The sequence below is a fragment of the Zingiber officinale genome, chromosome 8A, assembly GCF_018446385.1.
Source record: "Zingiber officinale cultivar Zhangliang chromosome 8A, Zo_v1.1, whole genome shotgun sequence".
NCBI lineage: Eukaryota > Viridiplantae > Streptophyta > Magnoliopsida > Zingiberales > Zingiberaceae > Zingiber > Zingiber officinale.
Window position 1 is genome coordinate 41863381 of NC_056000.1, and position 15730 is coordinate 41879110.

The 15730-nt window shown below is 37.4% G+C and overlaps 1 protein-coding gene across 1 annotated transcript; it reads right to left on the reverse strand.

The window, feature by feature from the left end:
* Positions 1 to 7291: 7291 nt before the first annotated feature.
* Positions 7292 to 10868, reverse strand: LOC122010721 (O-fucosyltransferase 19-like). The gene is made up of 8 exons (XM_042567216.1): positions 10464 to 10868; positions 9175 to 9247; positions 9029 to 9099; positions 8854 to 8942; positions 8648 to 8780; positions 8341 to 8570; positions 7593 to 8069; positions 7292 to 7496 (listed from the first exon to the last, which is right to left on the reverse strand). The coding sequence occupies exons 1-8, from the start codon at positions 10866 to 10868 to the stop codon at positions 7292 to 7294; spliced, it is 1683 nt and encodes a 560-aa protein (XP_042423150.1).
* Between the last annotated feature and the right edge of the window lie 4862 nt (positions 10869 to 15730).

Genomic DNA, 15730 nt, shown 5'->3' on the forward strand with positions numbered 1-15730 from the left:
CATTTGTCTGAGCTATGTATGCTGCATATGGATGCCATGCTGCATACATGTCATTTACTTTACATATATTTGCAGACGTATATATATTGCACAGGTGTCCGGAGTATGTTATTGACTCGGTGGGTTTACGGATCATGGTATCAGGGGGTTGGTTCTTTTCGGGTATGTACATTCACGTTATATGCTTTTATTATGTCTGGTATGTTCATGCACAGTCATTATATCAGGTATAGATAGATGAGTTGTGTTATGTTAGCATATTCTTATTCTTTGCTTATGGAGACTATATCCTTTGATTCCTATATCTTTATGTAGACCATGCTTTATCCTGTCTATACCCGCTGAGTTCCCTGTACTCACTACCCCGTTTATATTATGTTGGTTCCAGGCAGTAGGTAGATGATATGGAGATGCTTGGAGTATGTTGCTGGCCGGTCCCCCTTCCCACGTCATATCCGGAGACCTTTTTTTTGGTTTTGTTTTCTCTTTCCCTACCCTTCGATTTTGTTGGATTTAGAGTTGTGAAAACGAACTATGTCTGATTCGTGTATTGTGGACTTATGCCTGTGGTATTTTGTGGACTTTCGCATTTGTGGGTTCTTTATTCGTTTTTCCGCTGTGTTTTTGATATATATCTGTGTGGGCTAGATATTTAACTGCGTGGTTGTGTTTCTTTTGTGCATAAATATTCCAGCCGCCTGTGGCTGACGTATTTTGTTTGTACGGATGTTTCCGATTGTCACCGGTACAGGGGAGATGCTGCCGAAATTTTTCGGGAGGTATTTCCTCGGGGGGCGTGACACTTCAAGTAGGTCCATGGCGCCTCTAATGTGAGAAATTTTATCCGTCAAAGATAAAAGTTTATCTTTGGTTAATGGCTATTGAAGGCAACTCTAATAGGCTGGAAGGCGCCTTCGACACTGTTTAGGGGTCTTTTTATAGCTCCTAAAAAATTTTATATGTTGCTCGAAGGCGCCTTCAAGTAGGTCCATGGTGCCTCCAACGTGATAAGTTTTATTCGCCGAAGATAAAAGTTTATCTTCGATTGACATCTATTGAAGGCGCTCCAATAGGTTGGAAGACGTCTTCGACACTGTTCATGCGAGGTGTCTTCTAAGCCATTGAAGGCGCCTTCCATGAGGCAGATCAACCTTTTAGCTGATCTTCTTTGTATGAGTGATGCTCCAGTTATTCAGAGTTGAGCTTACCCGAACCTAACTTTGATCTTCTCCTCGAGCAGGCTTCCACCTCGGCTTCTCGTCCCTCAAACGACGCACATATCCTTCTTGTCCACTGATGTACTCTTTTGTAGCTCCTCGTCCCTCGGATGCACCGAGCCCATCGGCTCTTTTCCTGTGTCATCCTTTTCGTTCACTGCGTCTTCCGCTCGACTTCTTGTGCTCCTAAGTTCCTGCACACTTAGACACAAGACATCAAACACAAACATGACCTAACTTAACTTGATTGACCATATCAAAACTACCACGGGGTACTTACATAAGATGTGATTGAGCTCTCTCAGCCTCAATCATTCATCTAAAGGCTTGTGGCTTGACCCACAGATGTCTCTGTTGGAATCGGAGCGCAGTGGAATACATATATTTTAAATCAGATTTTTTCCTTAAATCATGAAATAAAACATACCTCGTAGTCCTCGATAGAGTGAATGATATCACAAACAAATGAGAGTCCTATGTATGCCTCTTCTAGCGGTATCCACGTGCACTAGATCATAAACTTGATACGATCTGTTAGGTGCTAGCCTCTTGGATTGACAAAACCTTTTGGAAGCACTATCGATCTCTTTCGATGGAAGAAAGTGAAGAAGAAGTCTGTAAGGGAGAAGTGGAGAGAGAGAGAGTTTCACAAAAAACTTTCAAAGGATGGCTACTTATAGCTTCCAAGGAAGATGAAGAGGTATGACTTTTCAAATTCTCCATAATTATCATGATTGTGACTGTTCAAATTTTTAATTAATCATTAATATTGTGGTCATTCAAATTCTTTATTAATCATTATAATTGTGATTATTCAAAATTTCCATTATCTCTTCTTGGATCAAATAAATCCATATTTGATCTGTTCTAGCTTTCGATATTTCAGAAATAATTAATAATTTAATTAATTCTAATTTAAAAATAGTAAAAATGATTAATTGTAGTATCCACTAAAATAATCAATTATAGATAATGTTCATGTCTACTTGCTATGCGTGCGACCCTCTAGGTTTTATACACGAAGACAGTGAAAATTTATACACAGACTAAGGTAACTGTCTAGCTATAGTTTTGGTCACCCAATGTGAAAAAATATTAGTTATAAATTATTGGATTGAGTCGCATTTGAGGAGGGGGGGGGGGGGGGGGGGAATCACATGGGTTTTTAAAACTTGTTCTTTTTGAATTTTAAAAGATGAGTACATAGCGGAAAACTAAGAAGGCAAAAAAAAAAACAAGCAGACAGAGTACGAACGCAAGAAGTTTTACTTGGTTCAGAGCCTTCGGCGACTCCTACTTCAAGACCCAGGTCCCGCGGACTTATCAATGGATAATCCACAAAAATGCCTCTTCCGGTACCTCCAGAAGAGGGAATCGAGTACAAGAAATTTTGGTACAAGTACAACACACTGTACTTGTCCTTTTTGTAGTAATTAAGTACAAGAATTAAAGTTACCAAAACACTTTTCAAAAGATGGTCGGCTCAAGCTCAGTGTTTGGGCAGTTTTTTAGCAATAGATGAGCATAGCAGCATTGTAGCAGGAAGCTAGAGCAGTCGGAGCCTCAATTGGATGCGTAGGAGCTTTTATATCAGTTGTTCTTGAAGCTTAGGTCGAGAAGCCCTTATAAGGGCTGTGGAAGGCGCCTTTAAAGGCCTTGAAGGCGCGTCCAATGCGGTAATTCTGATCCCAAACAAGTCGACCCTTATCTGCGATGAGATCTAAACTTTATCCTATAGAAGACACCTTCCATGCATTGAAGGCGCCTTCTATGAACAATGCCAATTGTCTTCCATTGTTTGAAGGCGCCTTCAGGCGCCTTCCATCCCCTGGAAGGCGCCTTTAGTACTGTTCACCTGAGGCTTTTGGTGCTCTTCTTGCCCTGCAAAATGTATTAGTCTAATAAGCTAAATAATAACCTGCAAGACAAGTGTTAGCATAATAATACTAAGTAATAATTAGACCCTATTTCCCTGAGACCGGGATCTAGTCAAGGTCTCAATTTAGAGATCCGAAATAGATCTAAATTGGACCGACGCCTACTGTCCCTCAACTGGGATGCATCCTCACCAATTCACTTTCCTCCAGTGACTTATCTTTACTTACCTGCCAAACATCTAATCCTTCAGACCTGTTTGGACTTTCTCCGACCTTGCTTAATATCTGACCAAGCTGATATACTAAGACTTGCCTGCAACACTGAGTTAGCACCATAAATATAAAATGGTAAAGACAAAACCGTGTTAGCATTATTAATAATTCGTTGGTCCGATCGATCGCGCATATTACCCAGGGTTACCTTCCCTGAAGATACCCAGCTTCATTCACTAGGATTTCTATTGTTTGGTTTCACTCACCAGAACTTCCTCCACCTAGCTTCACTCACTAGGGTCCGACTTTACTCACCAGGACTTTCACTACCTAGCTTCACTCACTAGGCCCGGTTTCACTCACCACGACTTTCACTATCTAGCTTCACTCACTAGGGCACGATTTCACTGACCAGGACTTCCACTACCTAGCTTCACTCACTAGGGTCCCGCTTCACTCACTAGAACTTCCACTACCTAGCTTCACTCACTAGGGCTTGACTTCACTCACCAAGACTTTCACTACCTAGCTTCACTCACTAGGGTCTAGTTTCACTCACCAGGACTTTCCCTTATCTAACCTCCAATTAGGACTTACCCTTGCTAGTCATTTAGTCCTGACTAGACTTTTCTCTTCCAAACATCAAGTCCTGTTTGGATCAACCCTTGATCAAACTGACCAGACTAAGGTAAATTGTCAAACATTGAAACCCTGGAGGTTGATTACACTAACATAAACTATAAATCACCATGAACCGATTACTGTGTAATTCAATATTTTCATCTAGCCTACATCCCAATTAATTTAGTATATTATGCATAATCATCAAATTAATTATTTTACTTGATTTTTAAGATATAATAGACTTCTCTTAAATGATAAAGCATTTTTACCATGGGCATATATTTCGAGTTACTAATATCTCTATCAAGCGACCATGATATTAACTCCTAATCCAAGAGAACGATGAATCTTCTATTTACTCAACACTATTCTCTTTACGCTTTGCTATACACCTAACAACCATATTAATTATAATCCGATTAAAGACTACTTTTAACGACATTAAAGTATATAACTCTACGCATAAAATAAATGAATGTGTCAAGTCAAAAGATTAGTTACCCTAATTCATAAGAGGAATAACCAATGATACTTAATATGTGATCTCCTCTCAAGCGGGTCATGCCCAATGTACCTTTAAACTCAAGAAACCCCCAAGTACAACTTCGAAATCCATCTCTTGGTCTATCTCGACCTAGTCATACTCAGCGTTGATCTAAATATCCATATCCCCTCTAGATATCTATCCGATCAAGGACTATTTTCAGATTAATATACTCATTAATCCGTGGAACTTTATCATTAATCATATATGTATAAAAAAGTAAATGATTAACGATGAATATTTGTTTTTATGAAATAATTATCCATAAAATATATAAATAATATCTTGGCACATAAGTGCATACACTAATAGTCTTTCCTAAACCTCAACTTGTCTCTAAGCTCTCCCACTTAGCTTCATTGGCTTAGGGGTTGGCCTCAATACACCAATTTATATTACAATTCACACAAATTGATTTTTAAAAAGTTATTTTATTCATCCCAAGCACGTTCATTTCATGCATGATTGCACATTACATATTATACAATCCATTTGGGATCAAAGGCTTCAGAAGGGATGCTCATCAAAGGATAGCCATGAGCCTTGAATGGAGCTACATATCCCTCAAACCCAACGTCAAAGAAGGTGGCATCTTAGGTGGCTAACCTCTCGTTTATCTCGGGAGACGGTAAGAGGCCAACCTCTTGCTTCTGCCATTCTCCTCTTCCAAAGCTCGATGGGTGTCAACTCTCCACTTTTGACAAGGCCAAATCCACTTCGACGGAAGCCCTCTCCTTGGTGGCCAATCATAGCTCGATCCTTGTCCCTTATGGCTCAATCTTGTTCTCGTCTAGCAAGGCTGGGGGACCTTGTTCATTTGGTCTAAGAGCTATGCTTCTTCGTCCTTAGAGGCCTTTGCCTCCTTTTCTCCATGATTGTTCAAGGACCTTAGCTTAGTCTCTTGAACTCGAGATGTGGCATGAACCTCACTGATGTATGGGATTCACTTTAGTAGTGTTGGTGAAAGGTTTTGAGGCTATATTATACTTGTGTCAGATCAAAATTGACTAAGGATTGATTTAAACAGGTCAAGGTGGTCAAGATTGATTAGATATTTGGAAATAATTAAGTGAAAAATCTAAGTAGGTCAGTCAAGTAGAAGTCCTGACAAGTTAGAGTTAACCTAAGCAAAGGAAAAGTTTAGTCAGGTCAAGGTTAACCGAATGATTAGCAAAGGGAAATTCCAAACAGGTCAAGGGTGATCGGATGCTTGACAAGGGAAAGTCCAAACAAATCAAAGGTGACCAGATGTCCAACAAAAGAAAAATTTAGGCAGGTCAAAGATGATCGGATGCATGACAAGTGGAAAGTCCAAGCATGTCAAGGTGATTAAGTGCTTTGCAAAGGGAAAAAAAATACTACTAGAGCGAACTCTAAGTAGTGAGAAGACTTAGAGGAGTGAAATCTGAGTAAAGGGAAAACCCAATGAGAGTAAATCCTAGGTAGTATAAGAAATTTTGGAGGAGTAAACTTCAAGCAAGAATTAAGTAAACTTAGTAGGACAAATAGACTAAAGAATTAGACTTGTTTCTTTATGTTTATATGCTTGTCTTGCTGGAAACTAGAGATAGAAGCAAGACCGAAGACCAAACGGATTCAATCGGACGTAGCTGGATCAAGTTTGGAGTGAATTGGACTTCACATTGCTTGAATCAGACCCAAATCGATCTAGTCGACCAGAAATAGGTATGGTCAATCGAATGGGTTCGGTTAACCCAACTTCAGTTTTGACAATTAGGTGGTTCAGTCCACCAAAAAGGTTCCGATCAACTGAAAAATTGATAACGACAAGATTGTAATGCTCAATCCAGTTCGTGAGAGGCTCGGTCTTTGGATCAGGTTTGACCAAGGTTCGTTCGATCGAACAAAGTTTTTAGGTTGATTAGGAAAAGCTTATAAAAGAACTTCAAGCTCAACGTTCAGAATTTACAACTCTTATTCAATCCTCCTACTCTGCTTGAAAAGTGCCCAAAGAATCGTCAAGAGGCGCCAAGACAGGTGCCACATGCATTCAGGATCTCCAGAGGCGATCGGTTCTTTTAATGCTTTATTTATTTTAGTACTTGTGATTATTTTACTTGCGTTTGTATTTAATTAAGGTTTATAAGAAGTTTCTTCGTCTCCGAAATATTTTAAAACGAAGCTTGCCACCCAACTCGATTCTTTGCGCTCTTCACTCGATTCCACGAGCTCTCTACTCATCCAATTCCCAAGCTCTCCATCAAGCTCTGTTCCCTAATCTCTTTGTTCCGGATTTAGTAGGCCGCACTCGTGGTTCAACTACATAATCTTCTATATATATAACGAGTACTATTGCCCTATTAGCCATAGGCTATCCTAGCTCAAGATCATCTCAATGGTCCCTCCATGATCACCATTTCTAGTTAGTCATGCATGATCGAACGGTTTGAAGTCGCCATAATTAAATGGAAATTAGATGAATGGAAATAATTTCCTACTTATATAAATACCTTCATTTAAAGGCGAGTGTCATAAATAATTACCATAACCCTCTAACATTTACTCTTGTGTGCCTCTACAATATTGTTAGAGGGTTATTACCATCTCGTAGACAGAATTTAGCAACATCAATTACGTTCAATCAAATAAACATACAACTTAGAGAAAAAAAAACAATTTATCATTTTGTATTTCCTCTATTTCTCTACAAGGTTCATGCTTCAAAGAAGTCTCCTTGTAAAAAACCAAAAAAGAAAAATAACACAAAGAACTTTGTACATGTATGTTAATGTTATGAACGATAAAGGTGACTCTCTGAGGCATCTATCTATCAAATTAAAAATAACTTGTTAATTTTAGGTATTCCTATATAACTTATTGCATAAACATCCCGGAAGAGGATTTGCATAAAAGTTCTCCTCTTGTCTTGGATTTACATCTGTCATTCTCTCATATGGTCCTCCAACCCTCTTTGCATGGGCCTTCTTGACCTTCTCCTCAAACTCCTTCCAATTTACTACTCCCTGATCCAACTGATCTATCAGTTCCACAAGCCTTGGCCTGATCAAAATACCCAATCCTAAATAATGAATTAATGGTCACAATAATATATAAATTAGCATTGTAATGTTAATTAAACACGTATATACGACGTACCTATCTGGATTGATGGTCTTCTTAAATCCCTCATATCTCCTATGCCCTTGAACTGCCTTTGCCATGTTCCCATCATAAGTGTAGACGAAGACATCACTGTCGAGTGCCACAATGTAATCTAAAGCAGCAAGCCTGTTTTGATGCTTGTTGAAAGGGTTGAGTTCCTCTTTGGATGCCAAATTACGATGAGTGTATATGTTTGGATATTCCTTTTTCAAAGCATTCATGCTATTACCTCCATGAATTTCTCCTGCTACAATATAAATGCTTGCTGTAGAAGGGTAGCCCATGGCCTTCAAAAAGATGGCTGCCTCTCTTGGGGTCATTGGGCAACCTCCTTGCAGCCTCTTCTCTTTGCTATTTATCTCTTTCTCCTTCCAATGCTTCACCTTATACCTCATACTTCTTAGCTCTTCTGCTTCATGCTTTGAGAGGTTATGACTGCATCCAGTAAACGATAGCATGTCCTTTTCGTATCTAATTAATCATCGTAAATAAGCCGGTTAATTAAAATATATACATATATATATCGAGATTGAAATCAAACTAATGATTTTATCCAAATTAAAGATAATTATTTTCTTAGGTTTATCACTTTGTTTATAAGAGCATCCACATTAGTGTTAATATGTAAGTGCTATAATATCCAAATAGCATGTTAGTGCACAATTCTTTGAACGCAGTTAATGAGAATACTAAATTTAACTTATCACCATGAGAAAAGAGGAACATAATTTTTGATGATTACCTTAAGTGGAGTGCAATGTAGGGGTTGCTACCATTTCTCAACCTATCAACAATTTTTTCACCAAGGCCTTCGATTTCCTGAGTGTATCGAAGCGCTTCATAATTCGTTCGGCATCGAAGCCTTTGAATGGAGGGAGGAAGTCCATTGTTTGCGAGGCGAGTGTCGGTATGGGTGAATTCTACGACCTTTCGCTTGCTTAAAACGAGAGAGAAGCTTTTGAAGTATGAAGCCTGAAAAAGAATGGCTAGTAAACATAAATGATGAGCTATAATTAATAACATGATGTAATGACAATATGTAATGCAACCTTGGACCAAGAAATAGGAGCCCTTTGAAGAGGTTTGGTTCGAGCATATTGTCTTGGGAGGGAATCAACTATGACAATGTCATTTTTGAGGACTTTCTTGAAGTGTTGAACATCGAAAATATCCTTGAATTCACTGAGAACAGAACACATTTGTAAGAGAGGTGAAATGGTAAAGATATATGAATGCATGAAGCATGGTCGCCTACCTTGGATCAGTCCAAAATGATTTGTGGTCTAGCAAGGGTAACACGAGTGCCGCATTCATCAATTTTGCGACTGCGACCATGTCGCTGATCTGCTTAAGGCAACGCAATGTGATCAAGAAGCTAAGTGAAGCATCAAGCTTTGTTTGTTTAATAGAGTAATTAACTGAATACTCACCCCCATCCTCATCTGATTAAGTCCACCGTTGGCATGAACTACGAGGTAACCCACCGTAACGTTACAAGTGACTGCAAATGGTGGATGTTCGATCAAGAGGATGGCATGGATAGATAGACAAATGAAATTTGAAGAAGAACACATACGGCATTTAGTCTTTGGACGCTCTATGCATCTCTCAAAGCCATTGTTATTTGGTTTCCTCCAAATCTCAGGAATCTAAAAAGAAAAGAATATCAAATATTTGGGTCAATCTATTTAGAGATATCTATATCTAAAGAGCCTAAGATAAAATTCTCTTGTTCTCACAGGATATTTAATTGGTTAGAAGATGACAAATTTATTATAATGAAATAAAGATCAATTTTCAACAAACATATGTCATTGAAGAAATTTTTTTTTCACCTTTAGTCACTTGATGGTATAAGTTTCTATGATTTACTCCCCTTCACATAATCTGGAGACAGACGGTGAAAGATGTTTGCATGTGGTGAACATAATCATCTTTTCTTGTAGCAAAATAAAATTCTCTAGTATCGTAAGGGGAAATGTGTTTCCCTTTCATTTTTCTTCGGCATTTTACTAACTAGATTCCATAAGTTTTTATATTATCTAAATCACGTATCATATTCCCAAAATATCCATCAGTCAATTTTATTTGAAACTAGTTGATGAACTCAGAATCACTTCAAACAAAAAATAATGTATATTTATACTCCTGAATCAATAACATAAATTAAGAACAATAAATTTTTAAATTTCCAAAACTTGATAAAATTTATCATAATCTCATTATAAAAACTAGGATAATGATACTCACTAACCAACAACATCACTTAGTTCTTAAAACTCTCCTAATTCAAAAAATATCAAACTTTTAAATTTTGTATAGGTCTATCAGTCAATTTCATTCGAAACTAACTAATAGATCTAGAGAATTGAATAACTTCAAATTAAAATGAATGTATTTCTGAAACCTCCTTCTTATATCTATACTCTCTCTCATATCTAAATTTGATAGCGTAAATTGAGAATAGTGAGTTTTTAAATTGGTAAAGTAAAAATTTAGAAATGGGATCTCAATTTATCATTACTCTGAATTTACATTATCAAATTGTTTGCAATAGTAATATATTAGTTTTAATTTGAAATGATTTAAAATTTAGAATTTTTTAATTCCATGATAATTTTGGATGAAACTGATTAATGGATCCATAAAGAAAGAGAAAAGATATTTTATAAAAAGCAATGATTAAACAATCATTTCTGTATTATGAAAAATTAGATATGCAATACTGACACTCATTTCCATATGAAGAAAGAGAACAGCTTTTACACTCATTCAGAACAACAAAATAACTTTTAATTAAAGAAGAAGCGATTAAGGAAATATGTAATTATCATGCATAAAGTAATAGGTTGAGATAATTAATACCGGTCGTCGTAGCCTCCTCCTCTTGAGCGTCGCGGCGGTCTCCACAGCCCAATTCATGGACTCCTCGCGCGCGTTAATCTGCGTGACCACCTCCTTCGTCTTCCTGGGCACGGCGACGGCGACGCCGATGCGAGCGGTGCCGAGGAAGAGAAGGGAGGCGAGCCAGGCGGCGAGGAGCGCCGCCGCCAGGATCCTCATCGCCCGCTCCTTCCAGTTGCCACCAGCCATCAACGACCTCCCGCTCCTGCGCCTCTTCTTGTGTTCGAGTGCTGCACCGCCCTCGTCGTCATCGTGCTCGTCGGCCGAGGACTCGACGTCGGAGGAGGACTCCGCCGGGCGCCGCCGGGTGGGGACCGAGACAGAGGGGCTAGTGGCGGCGGCGGGGATTGCGCCGGCGGTGATCATGTTCGGGTTTACCGCAACGTGGGGTGGCAATAAACTGATTATCTTTGGATTTTGATTAATTAATCGATCGCAGCGGCCCTCGTGTTCGGAGGAGAGAGAGGCGGGCAGAAAAACTCGGTTGGTTACGTAGTTTCTTCGATATCTATTTAAAACCATTTTTAATTAATCAGATGGCGCTCCATTTTAATTTTGTTCACTACTATTTTCATTATTATCCATAACCATATTTCTCAATTAAACCTGAATTGGGGGCAGATGATTATAATTATGAAACTGTAATTATTACAAAATGTATATTAGATAGACTTTGAGAAATTAATGGAGGAATATTAGATAGACTTTGAGAAATTAATGGGACGCATAATATATTAAATTAAAGCTAAGTTCGTTCAGAAATTTATATTTGTTAACCAATGTAATCATTATGACTCAGTCTTAATTAGATAATATCGTTTAAAGTTTTTTCGGAGGTTCCAATAAATTTTAATCATTTTTATTAAAGTTATTTTTCATAGTGTAGCAACTATGATTTTGTAGTTATTACAATATACGTAACTACTATGATTTCGTAGTTGCTATAATATGCCCGATCGATTCAGGATTTAGGTGAAAGATATAGATAAAATAATAATAATGAAAATAATAATAGAGGATAATTGTGTTATTTTACGTGAAGTGAGATATATTTTTAATAAATTATTAAAATGGGATATCCTTTACTATTTGGGGGGAAAATATTTAAATTTAATTTATTTAATATTTTGTCTTATTAATATTAAATCCAAGGCGGTCAAGTAGGCTCTGCTAAGGATGTCCATTTTTTTCATGAGTTCGAAGTTTCGTGGGGAAAATTTGAAACTGGGGCTGGCTCGAGAACACATTTCGATTATGGGTTCGGGAAAATTTTCAGGTATGGGGATGCTATCTCGATCCCTGAACCTACTTGATATAGAAAAAAATTATGATTTCTAATCGGGAAACTCTTATTCCCGATCTCGTGGGAATTAAATCCCCTCCTTGACCTCATTCCCATTTCAAATGCACATTGACTTGGGGTCAATGGATATTTTAGCGGGATGGGGCCGGGGATTTAATCCCCCAGGGGTAGGGATGAAAATTCTTCGATTAAATGAGGAAGGAGATTGGAATGAATTCGGAGGTAGAAATATATTTCGGGACGAGAATAGGGAAGGCAAACTCACCCCACTCCGTTCCACTTCATTATCATCTCTGGGCTCCGCACCGTGGCCTTTTCTACTTCATTTTAATATTTTGTTGGAATATGGAAGGAAAGGAAAGGTTGTAGGCACCACGACTTAAATATGCATCAAAAGGGCTGGGTGGGTTCGCCATTTTTTGCTTGTGACCAAAATTAATTTATCAGGTTTGTAGAAACGACAGATTATTTGTTTTCCTATTTGAAGTCCATTAACAAATTTGATTGATATAAAATAACTGACTAACGCATGATTATTTCTTTACTAACTAAATTAGTATAAAAATTTAAAAGAAAATTTAATATATTTTGGGCAAAAATTAAAATAGTATCTCTTTGTATATATAAAATTTTCAAAGAAATACCTCTTTGATTTTTTTTATTTGATATTTTTTACTTAAATATGTTCTTCTACACCAACATCACTTTCAGATATCCACTTCAAAAAAAAAAAAAAGTGTAGTTATCCAATTGATCATGATAAAACTATTTCTGAGTTGTAAATTAAAAAAAAAATTAAAAATTAGAGAATAAATTAAGTGATATAAAATTTTTCATTAGTTTTTCATAATTACATGAACAATTTTTTAACTCAAATTCTAAAATTGAGTGTATAAATATGCCCTATGAAATCATTGAATTCCATTTGTATTTTTAAATTGATTAAATAACTTTAGAAAAAAAAATCATATCATAGTTTTAACCTCAAAAAAATAATAATTACTATTGGTGTAATTAAGTTATCACTTTTGATTTTTTATGGGTTGAATCAGATAACGTCGAATCTGGAGTAATCGATCTAGTTTCATCCTATAGAAGTTTTCTAGAAGCCCAATATTCCACAGTTATGTATCTCATTTAAAAGAAAAATTTGAACAAATGTACTATAGCTACGGATCGAATTATGAATATTTGGATGACAACTTATAGTTAATTGTACATATGTTAATATTTGTACAATATGTTGATATGTTGATGAGTTTAAGTTAAATTGTAGGTAAAAATTGACTTCATATTTTACATTTAAATGTAAAGTATGAATGTAATCTTTGATTAGAAGGGAGATTATATTCTTTTGTTTGGTGTCTATTATTTTTTATAAGCAAAGTAATTCGTAATATTATAAAATGACAAAAATATCCTACGACATCTACCGACGGCCGCTGCACCTCTGCCGGCGCTTGCGGCAACCATTGGCCTCCTCCGCCGGCCGCGGCCATCGGCAACCGCTAACCGCCGTCGACAACCGGCGACGGCGACAACCGTCGACAACGGGGGGCTGCGGTGGTCGCCGGCGGGCGGCGGTGGTCGCCGGCGGGCGGCGGTGGTCGCCGGCGGGCGGCGGCGGTGGTCGCCGGCGGGCGGCGGCGGTGGTCGTCGGCGGGCGGCGGTGGTCGTCGGCAGGCGGCGATGGTTGCCGGTAGGCGGCGGTGGTCGCCGGCGGGTGGCAGTGGTCGCCGACGGCGGCCAGCGGTGGCCGGCCACCGCCGATGGTCGTCGACGGCGGGTGGCGGTCGCGGTGGACTAGGGGTATATTCGACATTTAAATTTTGGTTAAACGGTGACCTCGTAATGTAATCGGATTACATAGTATTTGTTTTGTAATCCAAATTATAAAACTTCACTACCTTTTGTAATCCAGATTATATTACATTACAAGTTTAAAATTAAACCAAACAAAATAATCAACCTTGTAATGTAATCCTGATTACATTACAAGGCAAATTACACCCTACCAAACGTAGCCTTAATGTAATCCAAATAACTCAAGGTTTACTAGGCAAGGATAGAAAATCCAACAGGTGTTAGCAAGTAGGTTGTCCAATAGAATAGTTGTTGATAGTAGAAGATCAGATGAGTCAAGACTAAGGGGTGTTTGGTTCTTTCCTAGGAATAGGAATCGGAATGAGAATCATTGTATTATGGAATAGGAATGGATATGAGCATGAATATCACTCTTAAAAGTAATATTTGGTTAGTTGCATATTTTCTATCGGAATAAATCAAAATTTTCTTTTTAACCCTTAAAGGAAAATAAGAGAAAAAATTAGATGTGAGAGAAAAATGAATGTCAGAGAACAATATGATAAACAAGAATGATGAGAGAGAAAGTATGATGAAAGAGAAAGTGTGATGAGAAAAAATGAAGAGAGAGAAAGTGTGATGAGAGAAAATGAGAAAAGAGTGTGATAGAAGATAACATGACGAAAGAAGATGAGAGAGAAAATATGATGTGAGAGAAAGTATGATGGGAGAGGATGAAGAGAGAGAAAATATAATGAGAAAAATGAGGAGAGAGAGTGTGATGAGAGAGATGGAGAAGAGAGAAAGTATGGTGAGAGAGAAAGGATGATGAGAGAGAAAGTGTGTTGAGGGAAAAAAAGAGGGAGTGTGACAAGAGAGATTGAGGAGAGCGAAAGTGTGATAAGAAAAAAAAAAGAAAAGAGAGTGTGATGGGAGAGATTGAGGAGAGAGAAAGTATGATGAGAGAGACAATATGATGAGAAAAAAAGATGGAAGAGAGTGCGATGGAAGAGATTGAGGAGAGAGAAAGTATGATGAGAAAGAAAGTGCAATAAGAAAAAAAAAGAGGAAAGAGAGTGTGATAAGAGAGATTAAGAAGAGAAAAAGTGTGATAAAATGATGAGAGAGAAAATATGATGAGAGAGAATAAGGAGAGAGAAGTGATATGAACGAAAAAATAAATAAATATATTTTGATATTAAGGAAAAAAAATTTATTTTAGGTCATGGGTATTTTTGGAATAAGGGAATACTTTGATTGATGAAAATAGGGTAATGGCGCATTGAAAGGGAGGGGGAATGAGTTATTACCCAATTTTATGAATTCATTCCCTTATTTGTATTCCTATTCCTATAATCCAAATATTAACAATGACAATCAATAATTCTCATTCTTATTCTCCACTCCTATTCCCCTAAATCAAATGCCCCCAAAATATTTGGCAGTCGATGTCAGATACTTTATAAGTGTGGAAGTCTTGACTTGTGCTAAGCAGATGGGGAAGTCTGGGAGAAATATATCTCTTGACAAAACAAGACTTAACCTCATAATTGAAATGAAGGTATATAAGTAGATTGATGCTAATCGACTAGACTAAGCTAAGCTATCGACTCGGACTAAATGTCAACAAATATAATATTTATGTTCAGGGGTTAGTTCATGACTATGCAAGACTAGTAGACTTAATTAGGGAGATACTGAATGGAACTTCTTCAAATAATAATTTGAAATTAAAATTATTATAATATTATTTGAAGATCGCTAGCAATCTGTTAGTGCAATCAATCATGGATCAAGGTTGATCAAGTTTAAATTAAGTTTTGATATTTGATCAATATATTTGATAATTGAGTAAGACATTAAGTAAAAGAGAGATTATTGGTGCAATTGACCTCGAGTCAAGATTGACAAATTAAGCTTTGTTTGGGTTTTGATTGTTGATCAAGTAGGTAAGATTGACTAAACACATGAAAGTTGAAAGTCCAACAGGAGTTAGCAAGGTGAAAGTCCAAATATATGTTTGGCAATGGTGAGGTTCTGGCAAGTCAAGGTTGATTAAATATTAGGAATGAGATGACACTACAAAAAAATACAGGTTTACCGACGGAAGTATCCGTCGGTA

Bases quoted from the DNA above. Each gene is read 5' to 3' on its own strand.
- LOC122010721 (XM_042567216.1), bottom strand. From the start codon at position 10,868: ATGATCACCGCCGGCGCAATCCCCGCCGCCGCCACTAGCCCCTCTGTC. The intron at 9,100-9,174 runs GTATGTGTTCTT...CACCATTTGCAG, and splicing joins GCGTCCAAAGACTAAATGCC to TCACTTGTAACGTTACGGTG. The intron at 8,070-8,340 runs GTAATCATCAAA...ATGATTAATTAG, and splicing joins TACATTGCACTCCACTTAAG to ATACGAAAAGGACATGCTAT.